General features: G+C 36.2%; 1 protein-coding gene across 1 annotated transcript in view; it reads right to left on the minus strand.

Moving 5' to 3' along the window:
* Positions 1-3,978: 3,978 nt before the first annotated feature.
* Positions 3,979-25,257, minus strand: part of GEM (GTP binding protein overexpressed in skeletal muscle) — a 50,672-nt gene continuing 29,393 nt past the window's right edge. The window contains exons 3-5 of the mRNA XM_044067986.1: positions 18,566-18,642; positions 12,941-13,151; positions 3,979-4,723 (exon numbers count right to left, since the gene is read on the minus strand). Of these exons, the coding sequence (XP_043923921.1) occupies positions 4,446-4,723; positions 12,941-13,151; positions 18,566-18,642 (566 nt within the window). The 3' untranslated portion in view covers positions 3,979-4,445. The remainder of the gene's footprint in view (positions 4,724-12,940; positions 13,152-18,565; positions 18,643-25,257) is intronic.

Raw genomic sequence — 25,257 nt, forward strand, 5'->3', positions numbered from 1 at the left:
GGGCACCAGTTATTTGTCATTTTTAGGCCTCTATAGGATGTCAACATCATTTGAGGATTCAATGATTGCTCCCAGCATATAGTCATCAGCAAACCTGGTGAGCCAGAGCCTCCCCAGCATTGGCCTTCACTGCAGAGAAGTATATGCCAAACAGGAGAGGTTCTAACACTGAGGCCTGTGGGACACCACTGGTAACAGGTTCTTTATTGGAAGTGGATTAAACTATCTGGACAACATGTGCCCTGTCAGTGAACCAGCTGGCTATCCATCTGATGATGTAGAAATTTATGCCTAACTTGGTAAGTTTATCTATGATCCTTAGGTGGGGGACTGTGTAAAAAGCCAGGTCTAGATAAGTGGTGTGTACCATTTTGCCCTCATCCATGGCCCTAGTGATTTTCTTGAAGAAGTCCACCACATTGAGCAGGCAAGACCTCCTTTTGTCAAAGTCAAATTGGGTCTGGTCCATTGTTTGGAGAGTTCCTATGTCATTATTGATCAGGTCCATGATAATTCTCTTTATGGCCTTGCAGAGAAGATTGGTCAAGCTTATGGGTCTATAGATCCCAGGGTCAGTTGATGGGCCCCTCTTGTGCAGAAGGATGACTGTTGCAGTGATCCATTCCTTTGGGACAAACCCTGTCTGGAGGCTGTGGTTAAAGAGGTTTTCTAGTGGCCCTGATATCTTTTATTTTAAGCTATTTAAAAAGCATCCTGAAATGTTCAAAGCCATGCAGCCTGTGTTTTTGGCTTTAGTGAGCACAGTAAGGACCTAGTCCCTCATAATGATGAGAAGGGGAATGGTTGTGGGTATTTCTTTAGGTGTGGCAGGAAGTGATGGGGGGGGCGAGGGCTTGTCCAGAATATGAACCCAGGACTTCTCATAACTAAATCGAGGATCATACCCCAGGTGATATAGAGGGTGCCCTATAGTTAGTCATGACATGATTAGGCGTCTTGTTAATGGCAAGTTGGACATCCAGATCATTATCTTGTATAACTAGTGTTGAGGTGAAGGTTTTTTTTATAAATATGACAACATCACCACCACCTTTAGTGCCTTCTTCTAGAGCAGTGTGCCTAAATGTATGATCGACATTGAAGCTCTGCACTGATGGAGTGCTCTCTTGAGAGATACCCCCTCACTAGCTTGCTGAACCTCAAAGGATTCAGTCCTATGTGACCTCCTGCACATCTATAAAGCTAATAAAACCTTCAATATCTGCTGAAGAGATCTTAACCTACTCTGAAGCATAAATAGGGCCTGCAGGCAAGATAGATATATTCCAGATAATTCCTCTATTATGGAACAGACTTCCTTTGAATGTAAAACAAAGTGGCTCCATCTTTAAGCATAACCTGGATGAAAGGATGGGCAATCATAAATTCCCCCTGGGTCTAGTCCCTCAAGCCCTCATTGAAATGGGTCGAAGCTAGGGAGAAATTAGTTATGTCAATGGGTATCTATGTTTTAGGGTATTGTGGCCAGGCTACTAATGGTCCTGTGGCTCAACAGCCTAGTATTGACCTATAAACCTATGAACAATTGGCTACCAAAATACCTGGTTAAAAGACATAATCCTTCATCATCAGATAAATAAGACACTTTGGTGTGATGAATTCATATCTCAGCGTACCTCCATCTCTGAAATAAACTTCCACCTCATTCAATCATAGTAGCATTCTTGCTACATTCAAGGTAAACATGGATTTTAATGGCAGCCTCAAATTCTTTACCAGTCTAGTTTGTGTTGCCATCTTTGAGGCTGCAGGGAACCTTTGAATATTGTTTATTTGTTTGGTTTGCCGTGGTCTGTAAATTAATTCCTAAGCACTTAACTATGAGTTTGCAAACTTAATAAAAATAATGGCAGCCTTTGAGATTTTGAAGAATGCAAAGGACAAGATATCTATTACTGAATGTGAGCTCTAGGTGCCTTTCACTATGTTTTCCCATACATTGAACACATTTTATACATTGGAAACCAGCAAGCTGTTTGGTCAGTTTTGCTTGTCTGTTTTCTCTGCACATATATAACTTTGTAAAGGTATATGTGGGCATGCTTGTCTCTCACTGGATTTTTCTCTGTTTTTATTGTCTCTTGCTTGCAAGAAAATGAGTCATGGACACTCACAGTCTATATCAATGCTGGACGCCATAAACATTCAGGCACCTGGCTGGTCTGGTACAGGTTCAAAGCTATGTATTTAGCAAGTATTGAATGGCCAGCAAAAAAAAAAAGAAGAAAATATCATGACATGATTCAAACTCTTGAATTTTCAGACTAACAAATCATCCCAGTTTTTACATGTTCAGTAAGGAGGTCATTATTTAGCTGTAACTTTCCCAGTCTGGAGAAGAAATATAATAATAATAGTCAGGTTTAGTGTTGTCAATTGATCGCATTCACATTCTCAGCAGATACTATGTCATTGTATAACAAATATGTCTTGCGTTCATTTCCCATGTCTAAGGCCGTATTTACAATGGACAATGAGATTTAGCAGTGCTGACAATGACATACAATGCTCTTCCTGGGGTAGAAACCTGCTAGCCTTGGGGAGCTGAACTCATACTTGATGTTTTAAAGAAAAACATCATCAAGGTAGCTGCACAACTTTCCTAATGCTCTACAACTGCACACAATTAAATAATGTTCAGCATGAAATGTCACCTGTTTTTTTGCACATCCAGAAGGCATAAACGATTGATCCAATAAATTCATAGAGGTGTGTGTGTGTGTGTGTGTGTGTGTGTGTGTGTGTGTGTGTGTGTGTGTGTGTGTGTGTGTGTGTGTGTGTGTGTGTGTGCATATATACATGTGAGTGCGTGCGTGTCTGTGTGACATATCCTGAAATAGTCAGGCAACAATCCAGGACTGGTTTTCTGTTTTTTGCTCTTTGCTTCTTGGTATGGGCTATGGAAACTCCATGACCTTGAAAAGATTGAAGCAGTTATCAAATAAGGAATGGATGATTCTTCTTGCTTTTGTTCTTTGTGTGAAAATGTTAAAGTAGGTATCAAAGGGAATGAAGTAATGAATGTATTGCTGTGCCAATGAAACGAATAGAACGATATATAATGATCACTGTATAAACAGCTTTTACATATCCATATATCTATATCTGTCTATGAATACATATACATAAAATACAGATATAGATACATTAAGATGCATTAGCAGTATATATATATATATATATATATATATATATATATATATATACACATATATATAAACAGTATGTATATATATATATATATATATATATAGATATATACACACACACACACACACACACACACACACACACACACACACACACACACACACACACACACACACATCTATATCTCACACCTTATGCATTCACACACACACACACACACACACACACACACACACACACTGAAAAAAAGTTTTCAACCATCTAAAATATAAATTATTTTATTTAAAATTGTTTACATTTAACAAGAAAGGTAATAAAACAAAATTCAATGCTTGTGTTTAAGAAAAAATGAAATGCACAATTTTTAAAAAATGTGCATTTCTAAATAGAAATGAGTAATAAAATAGATCCGTTTATGTTACAGTTAAAAGTTAATTCTGTAAAAAGATTAAAAATTAAAAGGCAAGTAATATAAGAAGCTCAATAATAATATACAACATCTGCTTATTTTCGAAATCCAAATATTTTCATAAGGAATGCACTACTCATTCAGTGACCTTAACTGCACCTTCATTTAGTTAACTTTTTCTGGTGAAGGTCTGTATTACATATGAACATACTTCATGGTTTATGATGTAATATTATTAGACAGTCACTGTTGCTAAGTACACTAGTAGATGCATGAGCAAAGGTGGTTACTGCACATTAATTATAGTTGAGAGCATATAGTCTTCAAAATGTTTTGGGCATATTTCAAATTCTAGCATGCCTCCGTGATGGCAGTAAGCATTAGCTAATGTGCCCACATTTCCTGTGTTCTTTGCATTCATTTCTTCCCTACAATATGCCTGCCTCTCCACTACTTTCCTTACATGTGCACACCCACACATGCACACATGTGAATGGTTTGCACTATGTACTTATAATAATAGTCTGATTGTTTACATTTATGATATAAAAACTAAGCAGGTAAAAACAAACAAACAAATAAAATATCCCTGAAGTCTAAGTATCATACTGGAAAAGTTGAGTGTTTGAGAGATACCATTAATGATTTTTAAATAAAATGAGTAGTAGTTTTTCCAGTGTACTTACTATCAACCACATTGTGTGATGAATGGCAGCTCTTTATATGCTACCATTTCAACTTGAATGCACCATACTGGTGTAATGAATTTATATTAGTTATATACCTCAGTGCAATCTAATATAGATTGAGCGACCCATCCCTAAAGAATTCAGATTAACATGTATATGTAAAATTGTCCCATTTTCTAAAGCACCGAGAGGTCATGACAAGATTTTGACTTCAGTTTGAATGCCACATTCTTGTTGTTTTTGGCAACTACTTTATCCAGAAATCTCCTAGCCTTCTTAGGCAAGCTTTCCTTCCTTTTGTGATAGCTCATCCGCTTTGCATTCATTTCTTTGCTGTCTCTCCTTAAACGAAGTTGACGCACGATCCCTTCAAATAATTCTTGGACATTGTGCTGGACAGCAGCTGATGTTTCAATGAACTTACAGTCAAACACAACAGCACATGCTCTACCCTCTGAGAAAAATAAAAATAAAAATAATGTAACAGAATAAACTTCAGAATGTGTTCAGCCATTATCATAGTAAAAGTGAATTATAGGCAATATGGAAAACAGCTTTAAAATGTGATATTAAAGTGATAAAATACTTTTTGCACACAAACCGCTTTTTCAAATACATAAACATTGCTTATATTTAAAAAATATTAATCCATTACAGCCATAAAATGCAATATTTATTAAACAATAAATATGACTACCTGCCAAATCTATACCCATAACACAACATTAAATTATTCTAACAACAATAAAATATTTTAAAAGCAAACAGATTTTAAGCAATTCCATTAATAACTTCTAGGTATCTTATGCCTAAATCAAGGTCTTATTCTTGTAGCTCAGTCAAAAGCAGGTTGTCCATGGGGAACCATGTTATAACTACATTATTGGCCAAACACAATATCACATTTGAATAAAATGCACTTAACTGAAATAATTCTAAAAGAAGAGAAAGGCATTTAGGCAGTGTGACACAAAGGAAAATATAATATCCCTTCATCATCAGTGATATATATTGCAGGGTTAAATGTTTTGTAAAAAATAATTAAAAAAAAAAAAAAATGTAATAAATGGCGACTATCTGATGCAAAAGTTTTCACCCTGACTACAGTAATAGCAATCCTGTTTCAATTAGCAGATTAGGAACTAGAATATCAGCCATAAGAAAAAGTGGTGAAGGATTGGCAAATGTCCTTCTACTTCAAGAGCACCTTCAGTGGGGGCTAAAGGCTAGTCTTAGTTATAAACAGAAGCATCCTGAGGTACATACATTGTCTGAGAAGGAGAGCATATATAAGAAGGGAACGTTTGTATATGCAAACCTACAAAATCCATTCTATTTTGGATATCCTTGAGCCAAGCAAAGAAAAACAAATAGCATAACCAGGAAAAGAAATGTTCTCAGCCACATATACAATAGGTGGATGGCTAGAGCCAACATTTGTCCTTCACTACGTACTCACTGATGATTAAGGTTCTTCTTCAAACAGATAACCCACATTGCTTTATGACATAAGGAAAAAATGAATGGGGGGGGGAAACAAATACTTTTAAACTAGGCATGTTACTCTGCTCTACTGTATACTAATTATTGTGTTATCCCCCCCCCCCCAGAGATTTCCTTCCTAGGTCTCTGATCAAAAGGCCCCTTCTGAGCTCTATAGGACTATCCTGGTAAATAAATGAAAATATGTAAAGAGTAATAGTGAAGGACAAGCAATCAATGAAAATAAATCAATAAATCAAGTTTATCATCAGGAAATCTGGAAATCAGATATTCTGTCAGGAACTGAATTATGGTACATACTTGTTAAGCATTCTGAGTCATTCTGAGCACTCGTATACTCCTGAAGTTTATTTCCCAAAATATGTACTGTTACACTTCAATTTCCTATTTGCATTTACTTTATTTTGTCATAATAGCCTTTTATTTTTTGTAACTGTCACCCTGAATGATGTAAAATGTGATCATTAGCAAAATATCGGACTAATCAGAAGAATTCTCTTCGTTATTCATCTTAGAAGAGTAAAACAAATCCCAGACCTTTTACTTTAAGTGAAACAATTGATTTGTCCTACAGTTAAACTTTTCATTCTTTGTGGTAAAATTAGCAAGGTGTTTGCTTATCTTCAGTATAAATAATATTGCAGATATAAATGAAACCTGGATTCAGGAATATTGCAAAGCAGACATTGCAGGAAACAATGTACAGTTATCCAGTCTTCTGTCCTCATTCCCTCAGTATCATTTAAGACCTCCATACTTGTCTAGGTAAAGTTTCAATAAACACATCAGTTTCCAAAACAATATTACAAGTTTGTTTTAACATGTGCATTGGGTAGGACTGTGGGTGGTATAAAGGATGGGGCTTTTGTCAGTTTTTCCCTCTTTTAAAGATAGCAACCCTATTATTATGTTTGATAACTGCAACACTGTTTGAGAAAAAGTTGCAAACTTAATCCCAAACTGTATGTCAGATTTTACTCCTTACTGACTATGCATATGATTGTGGTATTCCTTTTTCATGATTGTCACAATCAGATAATCCAAAATAATCACACATAAATATATTATAATTTCCTATGTCATTGTAGTATGTAACTTTGTTGTATACAAAATAAAAATAATAAAAATAGATTAACAGATGTAAGCATTGTTACAGAATACTATCATTGTATTATTATGCATCACTGATGTATATGAAGTCAAGAATAATTCAAATGTAAAATTTTCCACTTGTCATGTCATGTTTCTTAGTCATGACTAAAAAAGCCTCTAGATTATCCCATTCATATTTAATGATTAAGCAATAACCCACGTCTGGGTGTGGGTAATGCTAGATTTACATTTGACAATATGACCAAAAAATGTATAACATCATTAGAATGTATTTGCAAAGATTCATGGGAATTTTTAAAAGGAATAAAAAAAGAATTTTTTGCAGAAACACGGTTTATGATTACCATTGATATTATTGATTTATTCCCAAGCATCCCGCACGAAATAGGACTTGATTGGTTCAACGAGATGTTAGTTACAACTTTTAGTGGTGACATCATTAAGTTAATAGTAGAATTTATGGGAATTATTTTAAATAACAATTTTATAATTTTTAATGGAGAACTTTCATATGCAAATCTTGTCCTACATCATTGGGAACTGGAACACATCTTTGTATCAAATTGGGCCAAATATATTGTCCACTACAAAAGATTTCTGGACGATATATGCATTTTATGGAAAGGTACTTACCATGATTTTATTAGTTTTATAGATTACATCAATGGATCTACTAATTTCTTAAAATTTACTTATGAAATTAACTCTAATCAATTACATTACTTGGACATCAATTTAATGAAAAACAACGAAACCAATAACTTTGAATCTAGTATCTATAGAAAGAGTACTTATTCAAACATGTTTTACATTTTGACAGTAGCCACCTTTTTCCAAAAAAAGAGTATCCTTAAAGGCCAACTAATTAGAGCATCAAGAATTTGTAATACAGACAACTTATTTCAAGCTGAGATAGAATATTTAAAGACTCTTTTTCTAGAGAAAAAGTATCCTTTAAGTTTGATTAATGATTTAATTAATGAAATTTCAATGAAAAGAAATGAAAAATATGCCCCACTTTTAGGTAATGAACTAATTAACAATACAAATGAGATTGAAAATAACGAAGAATATAAAAAGCAAGCATTTGTATATACCTTCAATAGTGATAGTAATGAAATAGAAGCCATTATTACAAAATATTGGCCGGTGATGTCAAATAATTTAGAAATTAACAAAATGATTCCAAAATTACCAAAGTTTATAAGGAAGAGAAATAATAACCTTAAAAATCTCTTTGAAAAAGAAACAAGTAACAACCCAAACAACACAAAACTAATGAGGGGCACCTATAAATGTGGAGCCTGCAAGCAATGTGCTTTTATGCTTGATGATATAGGATTATATTTAAAATCAAGAAGTATGGGTTTATATGCCCTAGGACATTACAATTGTAACTCGAAGGGCATAATATACTTAGGAATATGTCAGCATTGTTTATCTTTTGAAGAGTATATGAACATTCCAAATAAAACAAAAAAAGAAACGAATGCATTCTTTAAACATTCTTTAGCATGCAAAGAAATGAATTTAAAATTTTTAGTGCTTGAACAGGTAAAAAATGATATCAGAGGGGGAGACTGGGAAACATCCCTGGAATACAGGGAATTAGTATGGCAAATTAAATTAAATGCTGCAAAAACACCAGGGTTAAATGAGCATGTTAGTATAAGCAGTGTATTAAAACAAAGAAGGGCAAAATTATAACAAAGCAACAATGAATTAGAAACTTAAGCATAGATACTAGGGTGAACAGGTTTCAAAATGGTTTTATGATTTTTAAAAAAATTTTTGATTTTTTATATATATGTAAGAATATATTGTATAATTAATTATTTATTTATTAAAGGTAATAAGTTATGTATTTATTCAATGATTGTAGTTATTTATAATAATTACAGTAAAGTAATTTTTGATGTACAAATTAACATCCTAAATAAAAATACATATAAATTCTTTTAATGTAGAAAATACAAAAATCAACAACAATAACAGCATTAATGTAATAATTTTAATAAATAGCACAAAACTGCAGTACATATCCATAAAATGCCAATATATCAGTGACCGAATCAGTAAAATCAAATGTTAAGAGATGACAACCATCATTTTTATGACTAATCCTTATAAGTATAGCTTTCTACCCAAGGGCAATGAGCATAATACAAAGGAAGAAAAGAAATTCATTTGCAGCTTGTTTGAAAAACACCACATGCATAAACATAAGCAGTCCGGTCAAACAAAGCACTCCACAATAAGTGGTGGAAGCTAAAGAACATAAAACACGTTACAAAAAGGACATCTTTTAAAGATTGTTTAATATTTTTAACACTTCTTATCCTATGAAGGGAATACAGCTTTAAGTATAGAAACGCTTGAAAAAGTCCTAATGAGATAATTACACAATTAATTAAGCAACCAAGGGGTATATAAGCATATAGATTGCATAGTAAAATTATCTTGAGAAAGCCGATCTATTGGAATTATTCTTTTGTGGTTTACATTTTGAGTTAAGAACAGAACTGTAAATCTTGTTTTTTATTGGCTTCATTGAATCTTTTGTTTTTTACTGGCTCTATCTGAATAAAATTGGATTATCAAAGAAAACGTTGGTTCTGCTGTGGTTTTCGTTACAAACCTTGAGGTTGTCCTGCATTGTTCTTGTTTGCTTATAATGCTAGATTTACCCACGGTTGGTGTGGTTTAGTCACGAGGGCAAAGCCTGAGTGACCAAACAAAGACAACCGTGAGTAAATCCAGCATTGCCCACACCCAGATGTGGGGTATTGCCATTATACAATGACATTATTTAAGAAAACAAAACACTTACTTTTCTTAAATAATGTCTATGCTGCCCTTCCATGGTTTTTCACTATCCTGGGGCTTTTTCTGATGTACTGTGCATGCATATGGGACTTGTCCTCCCACGCTTACACGGTACATCAGAGCTGTGCAGAGGAAGCAAAAGAGAAAGGAAGATCTCCATTGCTATTTTTTTTAATTCAAAATAAAAAAAAAGTAAAAAACAAGAAATTGGGAGACATTTTACTTTCAGGAGAGCTGAGATAGACAAAATAAAAGAATAATCAGGTACGTTTCTTTAATTTTGCAGAACTTACCTGATTATCCTTTTATTTTTGTCTGTGCCATCTCCCTCATTTGCTTTAAGTCTCATGGTTTCTTTTTTTATTAAAAAAAAAAAAGAAAAGTAAAAAACTTATGAAAAATGCTAACAGGAAAAAGTCTGGGTGACCAGACCTTTTCCCATTGGTATAGCCTCCAGTTTACAACAGGCACGCTGGTTGGGCTGGCCAATCCGCGTGCTTGTTTTTTAATATTAATTGCCAGCCATTGTATAAAATATAAATAAATCATTCAATGGTACATAATATTTATGGAACAGACTAATTTGCATAGATTAAATAGAAACAGTGGAAAAACTGAAACACTCATTTAAGGCATCCTATGCTGACATTGAGGGTCTTATTGTTAGAGATGAAACAAAAATCTTTTCTGCTATAAGAATAAGTTTGATAACTGCAAGAAGATCCCTAGCACGCCTACTGAAAAGCAAAACGACTTTTTCTTTCAGGAGTGGAAGCATTCAAACTCATCTCCTGCCTCATCCTATTTAGAAACCTACTTACACCTAGCCTGTATGTATTGCCACACCTCCTAACACGTGTAGAGATCCTACATGGACAGCCTTCACCTGAGCTAAAATTCTGAGAATGCAGTTTTCCAGCCTACCTGTAAACAAATGTATATATATCTCACAAACTATAAAAGTTATAAAAGGTTAATGTACAAAAGTTATTCATTGCACTCTCCTCTTCACAAAAGTTATATTAATATGTTAGCAGGGCCTAATGATAATTTATGTTGAAAAAATAATGAAATAATATGCAAATTAATTATGCATTTATTTTGAATTTGTTAACTGGGATAAAACATTGATCCTATTTGACCTATTTCACTCACAGCCCTGTGTAAAACCAACAGACAAATTATTCTATAGAGAGTGAATGACAAAATGCAATATATACAGATATACAGTGTGACTCTGAGAGTTGGTTTGAAGGTATAAAGGCAATAGATACATGATGTTATATACAGAGTGACTGACAAAGCACAATAGATACATAACATTATATACAGGGTGACTGACAAAGCGCAACAGATACATGACATTATATATGACAAAGCATTATAGATACATGACATTATATATGACAAAGCGTTATAGATACATGACATTATATATGACAAAGCGTTATAGATACATGACATTATATACAGGGTGACTGACAAGCACAATATATACATGCATTATATTCAGAGTGGATATCAGACTTGCTGCATTAAAGGAATCGCAATGAAAAACAGAATCCGAGCAATGTATGCAGAGGGAAGAAGGGCAGGACGGGCTTATGGTATCTGGCCAGAAATATAGCAATTGCATTTTCCTAGAGTTTTATAACATGCTTTTATTTCTGAGCAGAAAATGGGGTAAGAGGAATGATCTTTAAGAAAAGAAGGCAGAGATTCGTACAGTTTGGGACCAAGGACTGAGAAAGCACGGTCTGTGCAGTATAGCCTAGTCTGTAGAGTTTGGAGGAGAGAACCTAAGTGATTAGGATTTCTAAAGTTATATGTTGGTGCATCTCTGAATAGTCAGCGGGATGCTAGTTGTATGTAAATGTAAAGAAGCATTAATATCAGTGTAACCATAGCAGATAGACTCCAACTATTAGTCTGATGTTTGTTAGTGTATATATGCTGTGCATTTTTCCGCAAAGCAATTTTGCAAGTGTCACTTCACTTTTGAGTTATTTGCATAATTATGAATGACATGCATGTTTGAATATTTAGTGAGCAAATACATGCATATTTGCATATTTAATGAGCAAATATATATAAATATCTATAAATGGGTGCTGGATGGACACCAGCAATCAGTACGTTTTTTCAGCATTGTGTATGCTTTCATTTGAAACCCCACAGCATTATATAACCACTTTCTGGTTCAAATTATGAATATATGTAATAATATATGGCATACCTCATAGTATATCCAGAGCAAAAACTCAGGTTTTCTCTGGTACTGAGTACCCCATTTGTCTGACAAAACATTTCTGACTTCTGTGATGAATGGGTATGTGAAATGATGTTCAACAATGTACCCCTGTGAAAAAATGCCTGAAATATTTATAGAAATATAGTATTTATGTGTATTTACATATTTTGTTGCTAAAACAGTGTAAATACCTACAAACTGATTGTAGGTTCACAGTAGGTGATACTCTATGCGATATTACATAAGCTTTTGTTTGATACCAGGAAGTACCATATATACTCTGTCTTGGTCATGCTATTAACATAAATAATGATATGACACATATTCATAATTTGGCTTAAAAATAAAATTATACTTTCTCACTTATGGGTAATCTCATTTGAAGCAGAAGTCATTTTTAATCCTGTGTGTTTGTATATATACATATATGTGTATGTGTATATAGATAGATATCTCTCTATCTACCTGTACATATGGGTTCAGTGTGTTTCGTTGTACATTTATTATATCAAATGTTTCTAAACAAAACTTTTTAAATGAAATGCCACTTTATCACAGGGTGCCAACATTTGCTTTGCAGGATTTTTATACAGTGGGTAGTTGGATTTTACCTTTCCATAGTCTTTTGCAATATAGTAGTTGGTATATACAATTAGCTGGGGGTGTGGCATGGTTAGGGAAGCTTTATCGGCATAAAACAGTTTTTTTTTCAGTTTAATGATCGTCAACTAGTCAACTATTAGTGGACTGATGATGTAGTGAATGATAATCATATATATATATATATATATATATATATATATATATATATATATATATATATATATATATATATATATATATATAGAGAGAGAGAGAGAGATATGTATACAGATATGAATATATTCAGAACATAACACTTAACATTTACCATATAAAATTAATTATAAAAGTACATTTCTATGATCACATTCCAAAAGCAGCATGTTACATACGTACCTGCTACTGAAACATCCCGACATCTCACAAGATCACATTTATTGCCTACTAATATAATGGGGATATCATCAGCCTGGCGTGCCCTCCGCAGTTGTATTCGGAGCTCAGAAGCTTTTTCAAAGCTCACCCGATCAGTAATAGAGTACACAATGAGGTAGGCATCACCAATTTGCATGCAATGATCCTGAATCCAGTCTTCATTATACTGATACTGAGAGAAGAAGAAGAAGAAGAAGAATTATTAGAAAGTGGTACCAGAGCAGCAGCAGCTTAGTGGCATTAGAGAGCAATATATCTCAGTGCAAGAATCTTTAAAGAGTGATTTAAATGTACTAAATAAACATGTTCACATTTCTGGAAATATTTATACATAGTTAAAAATCTTACCAAGCTCTGAAAACAAGCACCATATAATGTGTCTATACAACATAATAACATTAAAGTAAAAGATTTCATATACCAGATTTATTAGTGATGTCCCATTGGAGATGATATGTGAAACGTCACTACTGGAAAATGCATTCTGGCAGTATTACTTCTGTCTACAATGCAAATCATCCCACTGATGGCAAACGGGCATCATGTCAGTAGTAAAAGGCAGATACAGACTAGCTGGTAACCCAGCTATATCATCATTATGCTGTATAACAGAAGGTCTAAATGACTAAATGACTCAAATCACATTGGGTCTACTATGGATAAAGAACCACGCACCAGAAGAATGCTTTTCTGCTAACTTAATTAAGGAAAATCAGTACTTGCTCAGCTAAACTGTACTGTGCATTAAATATTCAGCCATCCAGCCTTTTTCTAAACTGTTCTCCTGGTGATGACCATGGTGGTATCAGGAAGAATAAAGACCTGATTTTTCCATCCTCAGTCACATTTTCTAGCTCACCTAATGAGATCCCTGGGTGTACCCAGGCAACTCATGGATATAATAGTTCTGGCATATTGTGGATCTGTTGCAGGACCTTTACTTAGTGGACCAAGGCTTTTATACCTCCTGTGAGAGACAGGAGGAAGACAGATGTTCACAGCACAAGCATTCAACATTAGAAAGTGCGAGCACTATTGTGTGATTTAGCTGAAGGATGCTTAAGCACTCAGCTGATATTTGAATTGGACTAAGAAGCTGCAACTCTTGACATTAAACATGATGAAAATGTGTGGTCTGGCACTATAAATAAAATTCAAAATTATGTTGAGTTGGAGGAGACAAAATGATTTTCAGCAATTTTAAGTGCAACCTTACAGTTGTCAACAATGAGGACACATTCATTGCTGATGGGAGGTGGCACAATGTATGAGGGACTGGGTCTAGGAAAGCTGAGTTATCCAGGAACTGTGGTTTAACAGAAGTGATATCAGATGCTGGTAAGTGTCCACTTTCTTTTGCAGATACTGTATGGTGGTAGTCTGATTTAAATTTGGAGAAGAGACTGGAGGTGGGTAAACAGCCTTGAAGGAAAGGCACCTTCTGCACCATTTTTGATGGCTAAAGGTGCAGACTTCTATGGACAACTCCATGTTTTGGCAGATAATATTGTACCTTTTAGAGACATGATTGATACACATACGACCATTGCCTCATTTTGTTTGGGAAGCCATCTAGTATGTTAACTTAGAATCTGAAGAAGTTTTCTTAATTGCCTTGATAAAAAAAAAAAATCAGTAGCAGGACAGAAAAATTTTATACGGTATAATCTGCACCTGAAATAAGACAGTTCACATGTAGGCAAGGTACCTTTTTTTGAAGAAGAAGTAAGATGTAAGAGTGGCTTTAGCAAAATACTGTACAATTTTGCAAACTTTGAACTAGACTGTGGACATATTGGAGATATTTACATCTGACGATTTGATTGCTTGATAAATTTAAATGTAAAAGATGGCTGTTGATGTACTCTGATAATCAGTCTTAGTAGGTATTGTCAATTTATTGCTCAGTATCCTGGCCAGTCTGGATGAGTTATTTATTTATTTATTTATTGGATTCTGAGATACTTTAAATGGAACTGCCCTTATTTGATGTGTGCAGATTTTGGTAAGGTAGGACATAATACTATTGATGGTCCTAGAATGTATACAAGTTACTGCAGTAAAGAATACTTTTGAGTGGACTGTCCAGCTAATAATAGTGTGGTTTCACAAACAAGGGAGGTAAGTGTATCAGGTATAGACACTATGCTTCTCAGTTTGCTGCTGCTGGATAAACTCTTCAGGCGGACACTGCTCAAGGAGTGAAAGGGTTAATACTGACAGGAAGTGCTTTCAGAATATATAGTTTCTGTATTAACCGTTAGTGAAGGAGAATGCAGTAAAATTCAGAAATCTGGAAATATGAGGAAAGAAGAGCATAGAAGGAAAGGAATTAAAGTAAGAAAGAAGAAAGAAAATTTGTGATTCTTTTTGCACTAGTCTGATATCCATGGCACATAGATGAAGATAACAGAATGGCTGAGAAAGTCAAATAGTCTTTTATGTATTGCAGGGTATGAGGCAAGTCTCTATATTCAACCAGTAATCAATGGAAACATATTGTGGGAACCCTGGCTTTTAGTCTGTAGGTTCAGACTTTTGCTCTGTGATAGCTGTGCTTTTTAGCAGGCTTGCAGTTCATATTTTGCTGTGGTATGTTTTTGATCCAGGCTGATATAAGGAAGAGTATAGATATTAATAAACATGCATACCTCAACAAAATATTTGTTATGGAGGCAACTCTAGAAGAAAGTAAAAACTTGATGACACACTTCATTTTACATTATGCAGTTTTCATTTTGAGGAAAAGAAGAAGTCTTCAGAGTCAAGTGCCGCAAAAAGGCTTTATTTACAATAACACATGTTGTGCACTTTTGTCCACAGGTAATAGGACTTCTTCAGAACAATATAAATTGTAACAGACTGAATTTATATACCTGTGGGTGGCAGCCTCAAATGATTAATGACATCCTATGATAGCCCACAAACTCAGTGTGTCACTCAACCACAGCCCATAAGGCATAACAACGTACCCAACACTCTAGTCATAGGTGACTCTATAGTCAGGCACACTGATGTTCCACTCACCAGGCTAAACAAGGAGAAAGTTACTGTCAGCGGCCTGTCGGGTGCCAGGATCCATCACATAACGCATGCACTCAGGTCACTCCACAACAAGTACAAATAAAAAATAAATAAATAAATAAAATTTTTTGTAACCTCAGTAATTTTTGTTTTGTCTTAAAACCAGAAATAGTTAAATTGTAAATTGCTGTAATCTTTGTGTAATCTTTGTGTTGGAGCTTTTCTCCACAAGACTCCATTGAAAATGGGTTCTTTTGGCCCAATGGACTATCCTGGTTAACCAACTACAAATAAATAAAATAATAAAAATATGACTCTGTCATTGTTAATGTTGGTGTGAATGACCTGAGATGTACCTCCCTGGACTACATGAAAAGGGACATGGAGGAGCTGTCCAATCTTGTAGCCCAGCCAGGTATGACCCTAGCCCTGAGTAGCATCCTGCCATCACCCAGGATGATACCACAGTACAAGGACAAAATGATTGACTTCAACAATTGGCTAAGCATCTGGTGTCATTCTAAGGGGATCCAGTATCTGTCTGCCTGGGATGACATGCTCGACAAACCACGATGCTTTGCCAGAGATGGCCTGCACCTGTTGCCCCTGGGATTCTGGATACTGGCTAAGGCTCTAGCCACCCCTATAGTGCCTTTTTTAGGCAAGGTTCAAATGACAAATTCACCACTGTAACAAGTACAAGCGAGCAAAATCTGAGGGTATTGCTACTCAATGCTAGAAGTCTAAGCCTCAAAATGCACTCACTCGAGGCACTCCTTAAAATGGAGAACATTGACATCTGTGCAGTGACAGAGACCTGGTTCAAGGCTCCAGAGAGTACCCCATGCATTACCAGGCTATAATTCATACCACACCTTTCGGCCACCTAACCTGGACCGAAACACTAAAGGCAGAGGTGTGTCCATATTCATTAAGGATATCCACACCTCCAGGCTAGTTGCTCAGCATAATGCATCCGAGATTATCCAAGTGCAAATAACTCTGGGCAAGACCGCAATTCAAATTGTAGCTTGCTACAGATCTCCCACCATGCCCCAGGATTCCCACTCCTCATTTCTTGTACACTGAAAAATATTAGGGCATAACCTAACACCCTAATAATGGACGATTTCAACTACCCCACCATTAACTGAGAAAACTACTCATGTACCAACTCTTGTGCTCAACATTTTCTGGAATTCATAAATTCCAATGCCCTGGATCAATGTTTTAAAAGGTTTTAAAAGTTGACATTTGCTTGTGATAGGGAGGGGTTGAATAGTCAGTTAGGTGATGATGTCATTAATCATTTGATGACGCCACACACAGGTATAAGCCTTTTTGCGGCACTCGACTCTGAAGACTTCTTCTTTTTCTTTTTATTACTGCTTGGTGCTCGTGGTTTTATCAGTTTTCAATTTGAGGTTGATTAGACTTTTAGAGAAGAAAGGGGAGGCAGACAAAGAATATATGTATATTAAAGAGTGTAAAGTGTGATTCCTAACTTACAAAGTAACTTTATAGGGGCAGAAAGGTCATACATTTAGGAAAGGAGACAACAACTAGAACTGATTTTATGTTTTCAGAAAAGTGACTGTCTAATGAAAGAAACTAAGCAGTATCTAGATAGCTTTTGGCAGGATAAAAATTGGTTTGATAAATAAACATAAATATTGAGTGGTAGAATTTGCTGAAAATGCAATTATTGAAAGAATATAAATGCAGAATAAATGTGATAGGGAGACCAGAAAGGGCAAAACATCATTAGTTAGCATTTTAAAATAATATGTTAAAACCTAACTAGAATTGCTTGCATGACCCTGGTCTACATCAGGAAGTGTGCTCGGGTATATGCTCTACCCCAATTCCTTCCTCTGGGATGGGTAACCCACCACAGACTGCACAATCCCACCCTTATACGGATGGCTCCTCCAGCTCATGGCTCTATCCCAATATGTCACAGAGCTGAGCAGCTAGAAGTAGTAGGTCTGAAACTGTGTAATTCCATGCATACAAGAATGTGTCAAGTGCAGCCTGCAGTCAACTGAGTCTATTTGTGTGTTAATCAGACTGGCAGCTGCACAGAATTATCAGAAGAGGTAAATTTACTAACAATGCTTCAGTATTGTAACAGTGCATATAAATACAATCACTGTATAATGCAAAGCCAAAATAGGGTAATGACAGCATTCCATAGATAGATCATGACACACCATTTTATAAAATATCTTATCTATAAAAAAAAACATAACTTAGAACATAATGAGTTATAATACCAGCATTGCAGTAGCTAAAACAGCCAAACTAAGTTTGCATTCACAGGCATGTAAGTCCGAGGTAGTATACAAAAAATCAATTTGTTTTGTTTTGAATGTCCATAGGTTCATAGATTAGTACTAGGCTAACTACCCTTGTGGGCCATTTCAAGCCTAGCTAATTACCCCATGTGAGAATCAAACCCTGCACCTTGTGTTTGTAAGGTAAACACCTTAACCATTATGCCATCCTCCCACCCTATATAGAATAGAATGGTTAGTAAATGATAAACTTGAAAAACTTTACCTTTGTGTTGCACAAATCCATTAGTATTACAGTTGCAGTGTCCCCATCAACAGTTATTGTTCGCTCATAGATGTCATCTAACAGAGACAAGAATGTAAAGAGAGATAAGTATAAATATGTCAGTCTTTTTTATCTGTAATACCGCATCATTAAAACAATGTAGTAAGTATATCACATCAATAGTCAGTGAAACGTTCAACAAAATGAGTTGAACATTTCAACTTTCATTTCTGAATTAATTACAAATTGAGGCAGGTAGTGTATTATGTCTTGATGAGAGCTATGCCAGGAACTAATTCAATGGCAGAGGGATCTACAGACAACATGGAAAATCTTTCCTAAGAAATCACAAGAAGAGCCTGACTATCTACTTTGCCTACTTTCTTTCTGTTTCACAAGGGGAGGGTTTGTTGCAGTGGAGGAAGTTAGTGTAAGACTAAGCATGGTAAACCAGACATCTCTTTCACCAAACAATAATTCTACTTCATCAGACATGTTGTTGTCTTTCGGCTTTTCCCAGTTACGGGTCGCCACAGCAGAACTCCAGTCCGCTAATGATTGGCAGTAGATTTTGATTAACGCCGTGATGCCAGCTCGAAGTTCAACCTTCAACGAAGGCACGCCCATTTACGCATGTCTTTCGAACATCCACCCAACCGCGGGGAGGGCATGCAGACTCCACACAGAAGGCACTCCCCGCACTCTAGCCAAGAATCGAATGGGAGAACCTCTTGCTGTGAGGCAACAATGCTACCGCTGCACCACCGCGGCTATCAGACATAATTTCCAGAAATAACTATACTAACTAAGATATACAATTCCTTCAGAGTTTCCCATGTCTGATCACACCATCACCAGCAGCTATACCAGGAACAGGTCAAATGTATTCCACTCCTGGGGATATCCTTATATCCTTAGAAGATCCTTAAGCTATTTCATAAGATCCTTGAACCAGTTCATTTGGCAGATCTAAAGCTCAATGAGCAGCAACTCCACTCCAAGGATCTCCATGTCCACCATGCTTCTCTTCCCTCACAGGGGACAAGCTCAGTGACTCTCTTGAGAAACATAATTTCCACTGCTTGTACCTGTAAACATATCCCTTCAGTCACCACCCACAGCCTGTGACCATTGCATTAATTTGCGAACAAGACCATAAAATCCTTAAACATCTGTGCTAACACTGTCTGTTTCCCCAAATAAATAGTTGTCCATCAGTGGCAGATAAAGTACATCTTGGATCCTGGGTGGTTTTCATACCATCGGCACCAAAACACTTGCCTTTCTTTAGGACCATGCATAAATGCACAAATTCTTTTGGATTTACTTTGCTGACTGTTATAAATGTATACTTATGTGTCAAATTGTTTTAAATGATATGTATTGTTTAATACAGCAAGCTCTATTTGAATGCTTGCATTAAAGTCAACTGTTATTTTTCCAGCAAGATTTGAAACATACAAACCAATAATAATGAAATTACAAATTTCAGAATATTTTAACCATAAAAAACCACTGGAACTGCTGTTATTATAATACTCCATACAGAAGCAGGGCTAGCCACCCAGTGGTGTAAACCTTGGCTTTAGATGATTGTCACTGTTAAAGTGACAACATGTTCCCATGTGCAAAAATGTGAAAAAGGGCTATGGATGGGAGTATCTGTACCCATTAATAACAACCATGTTGATGACAGTGTACACCTCACATATCTGATTGTGATAAACAAAACTTGTCACAATAAAGTATTCCAGCTTAATTCATACAAATGCATACTAGTTCTGCAAAGGCAAACTAATGACTGTTAAAAATGCATATATGACAGACAACAGGGTATGTTACTTTCATCCACAGGCAGCCCTCCACTGCCACCCAAGACTTATAGCTTTTCTTGATTAAGCTCCCCACAGACATCAGACTGTAATAAAGATAGTGGCTACAGTCTTGCATTTAAAGTTTGTCTCATATAAACTCACAGTAGCCACAATAAACTATTCTGACTTGCTTCAACAAAAGCACATGAATCTCACAAAACAAGATAAATAACCGACTTTTAAAAAATGAGAACATGACAAGAGGATGTTACTTTCATCCACCGGTAGTCTCCCTCCCCACCCTGCAGTTATACCCACTTTGTTAACAGAGTACACTTCAAATGTTTGATTTTGATACACACACACACACACACACACACACACACACACACACACACACACACACACACACAGTATGTGCAGTACAGTTGGAATACTTTACTGCACATGGTATGTGCAGTAAAGTATTCCAACTGTTCTCACAAATGGACACTAGCCATGAAAAGCCAGCTCTATAGCTCTTTAAATGAGCAAACAATAAGTGCTCAAGGTACTGTCATCAGCAAACAGTCACCACAAACATCAATTGCATATAGCCACTTTGTTAAATGTGTACACTTCAGATGGCCATCCATCATGCATCATCTGTCCATCCATCCATCTACAACCCATTTTCCAATTTTTGCACATGGGTTCAGGGTCTAATTGTGATAAAAATAATGATCACAGTAAATTTAGTTCAACCTGATTTCATGCAAGCAATATTCAGTACTCTAACATAAATCACAAAAACAACTTTAGTTCTGCGAACCTTGAAAAATAAACAAATGACAGCAGTTAGTCACTTTCATCTACAGATAGCCCCAATGCTTAGAAAGTAGTTACTTTTTCTCTGTGTATATTTCAGATGTCTAGCTGTAACAAAATAATAAAGAATACAATAATGTCCAACCAGTAATGTATTCCTTTCAACATTTTTATGTGAATACACTGTTGCTAACCAACCCCAACAACAAATTCAAAATTACATTAATCCTGCAAAACCAGAATAATGAGCAAAAGATAACATATCTTTTCATCAATAGATAATGTATGTACCCAGCAATTACAGTTACTTTGATGTCTATGTACTTCTTCAATGTCTGGCAGTAGTAAAATAAAAGTAAATAAATAAACAGTCACTCAGTATTGTATTTCTTCCAGCACTCTTTTATACAATCACACAATTGCTCACCAGCCCCACAGCAAGGTACTTGTTCTACAAAGCCATCAACTGCCCATATTGACTTTCTTCCAAGAGTTAAAAAAAGAAACAAAAATGGACCTTGTGCTAGCACTGCTCCTGATGCTTCTTTGCATTGTGACCTTTCCATTACTGTTTAATATTTGTGGGCTTTCTGCTTCTTGCCTTCTCACAATTCAGTTAGATCTTGGGACAGCAAGTAGCAAAAAGTCTGTTAATGGATTGATCAGGTGCACCTGACCTGTCCCACAAGGCTCATTGGGACACTTATTTATTAAGTAAAGAATTGCAATATTGCTTTACTTAATAAATAAACAGTAAATGACTTAAGACATCCCTGTAAAAAACAACCATACTAGTGGTGTCCTACTCCAGCACTGGCCATAGGTCCCCCTGGAACTGTTGGCTACAGTGGTTACTTGAATCACACCTAATCTAATCCTCCACTGGAATCCATTCATGACCTTAGATCCAGAGGTATTGATACTTATTCTACCCACTTTACACTGTCCACTGAATGGCTCAAGTGTACATCAGCTATTATAGTCAGAACAGGCCAGAAGGACATAATATTCAAACAACAGATATGCCACCTCTAGGGCACCAAACCAAACATTGCCCTAGCCACAGGTGTAGTCTAATACCGTAGCCATACAATCATGAAGTAGAGTGATGACAAGACACAAGATGTAGTTCAGTGTTCACACTTAATGACTTTGACTTAATGCCAAAAATGCAGACAGACACAGCTATCTCTGCTTTCATATAGGACTGGGTAGCAATCAGTGCCAGCTCAAGTACCCCATAATTCCACAGTATGACCCACACCACATCTCAGGCAATATTGTTTTAGACCGTCTACAAGTCCACAAATAATTGTAGAGAGGATTAGCAAATTCCTATGATCGCTTTCTCATCTGGGTTGGTCTATTGTTTCTTAATATGGACAAAATTTATACAGGTACTGCTACACATAGGGTGCAACTATTTGTTAATGACTTCTGTTAAGCATTCTGACCTAGACTTTTCTAGGGAAGAGGAAGACTGTGAATCCTCTATACTTGGAGAGCTGGCTTAAAGTACGTACAACTGAAAACAGACAACTGTAATATATTTTCATAAACTAGTACCAGAAAATGCACAAAATACATGTATATCATTTTATACTCCATGGTACAGAACATGATGAAAATGCATTTAAATATAGTAACTGTGGGGAATTTAGATGCTGCTATAATACAGTTTCAAAGGCAGACTAGATTCACACCAGTGTTAACGTCTGAGAAATCTACATTTATTTTAATGTGGACATTAGCAGGACAGTAGTCCAAAACATTTTAATAACAAGTTTGCCACATTAGGGTAGGTCCTGTGGTGGTTCATCAGGTAGCAACCTGATTGACAAACAAAAAGCACATAGTCTTATTAAGTCTGCCATTGCCTAAAGAAAGGTAAATTATGGGTAGTCAATACAAGGCTGATAGCATAAAGTTCAGTTGCTTGATGGCATACCTTATTATAATTAAAGCTGATATTGTATTCATTTATCTTTAAAGACCATCCTTGGTGGGTTGCTGGTTGGGTGCATCTTCTACTCCGAAGTTTTCCACTTTTTCTGTAAACACCCATGTTAGAGAACATGTTTCAAACAATACAGATACATGTCATGATATAATATACTGCCTACGTAAGTGTACATCTCCCAAGATCCTGCCAGTTCTTTTGTTTTATTTGTTTATTTGATTTCCTACTAGCATAGTTTGGATATAAATTCTTGCTATTGATAGTAAAGTCCTGCAATTGCCTGCTTAAATATCAGCACACCTGTCCATGTGACACTCAAATTGCCATCAAACATCTCCACCAACATTGCCTGTACTATCTCATGGAACAGCATGGCACTGACAACTGCCTGATGTTCAACACCGTTACAAAATAAAATAGAAACTGTTGTTCAGTTTTACATTTGAAAACACTGCAGCTGTTGACAGCTCTTTGTGTCAAGACCAGCAAGTGTTTCCTTCTTGCTGTCTCAGGATTAAATCATAGAAGTATCATAAGGATAAGAACTTGGGGAGCAAGTGAAGGACGGACTGACCCTCTTAGAAGCAAGTCTTATGTCTAGCTGGCTTGAAGTTCCCTACAGGCAGTGTGTTTGCCTGCAGATAGTAAAAGCTCAAACCCCAGAATGGCATCAGTTTTGTTAGAGTATGTATTGATTAATGAATATTCACCACTGGCTCCTACCATTGTTGTTACTTCCTATGGTCTTGCACAGTTTGGCCCATGAATAATCAGCTGGAGTCTTTGGTCAAGCAACCTGGTGACAGAGAGTGGTTTCTTGAGTCAGCCAGTTATATATATTGGCAGTACTCAGGAACAAGGACTCTTGGAAGAGTATCACTAGATAGAATTGGGCCAACAGGCCCTGGAAGAGGAGAGTCCATTTCAATATTTTATACTGGAGTTGTTATCTCAGAATCAGGAAAATAAGCAAATGTTCAATATTTGGTGGGAGCTTAACTCACAGGTGCTGGAGTGCACCCTTATGGAATTTAGTCTGAAACCTGTGCCAGTCTTTGTGCAAGACTGTCCCCAGTGTGCATTATCATTGGCTGGGATGTAAAGTCCTAGGATACCCAACACTAGCTTGCAACATACTTAGTTTCACACAGTACTGTACATGAGCCTAGTCCTGTGGCTAGTGAGCTGTAGCACTTCCTTATACTTTGTCTCTTAGGATGACAAGGAGTATTCCAAGGCCACTGTTTTTGAGACGAAGAAGAACAATGAAGTCATCTTTCTGTCCTCTTCTTTCCCAGATGACCCCTCTATTGCAAAAGTCAGCAGGCAGATAAGAACTAGTTTGAACTAACTTGAGCCCTATTCCTCACTCTACTAGAAGCACCTGCCAGTGTTTCTGAGGAAGAAGCCAAAAGAACCACACAATGCTATCAGTCCTCTGAGGACAGTCATTTGGGATGATATCAATGCATTCAGGCTTCAAAGAAAGCAGATTTCCTTAAAGTATCAGATTCCAGTGCTGATTTCAGAGTAACATCTTTCATCCAGCATAGTTCCCAAAGACTACAACTTTATGAAACCTCTTAGGTTCATAGATTCATAGCTCATACTAGGCATACAGTCCAAGGGATCATCAAGGAGCCTAGCCCTAATTCGCAGAGCACTGTCTGGTTAGTTGACTTGCTCAAGGTTACACAGTAGGTAAATTAAGATGGAGAGTCTCAAACCCTGAACCACTGTATGTAACTCCTTAACAGCTTTATCCTCTACACTAACTGCCAGACTAATAAGCCAAGTCTAACAAGGACTCCCAGAGCTTTGATCAGATATAGCAAGAGTGCTTTTCTCTCTATCACTTTGAAGTTCATAATTGTCAATTGTTCATCATACTTTTCCCATATCCAGTTGCTCTATTTAAGGAAGGCTACATAGAAGCTCAATGACCCCCTATCATACAGGTGAAGGTGGATATTGTCGAGACCCTATTTATAACTTCTACACAGGCAGCATGTGTTTTACTGTAATTTTGCCAGCAATGAAATTCAGGCTAGGGACACAGGCTCAGGTGAGTTTCTGAGCAGAATTGCATGGCTGAGAGCATTTTTCTTTAA

This window comes from Protopterus annectens, chromosome 3.part1 (genome assembly GCF_019279795.1).
Source record: "Protopterus annectens isolate FY-2018-M chromosome 3.part1, PAN1.0, whole genome shotgun sequence".
Lineage (NCBI taxonomy): Eukaryota > Metazoa > Chordata > Ceratodontiformes > Protopteridae > Protopterus > Protopterus annectens.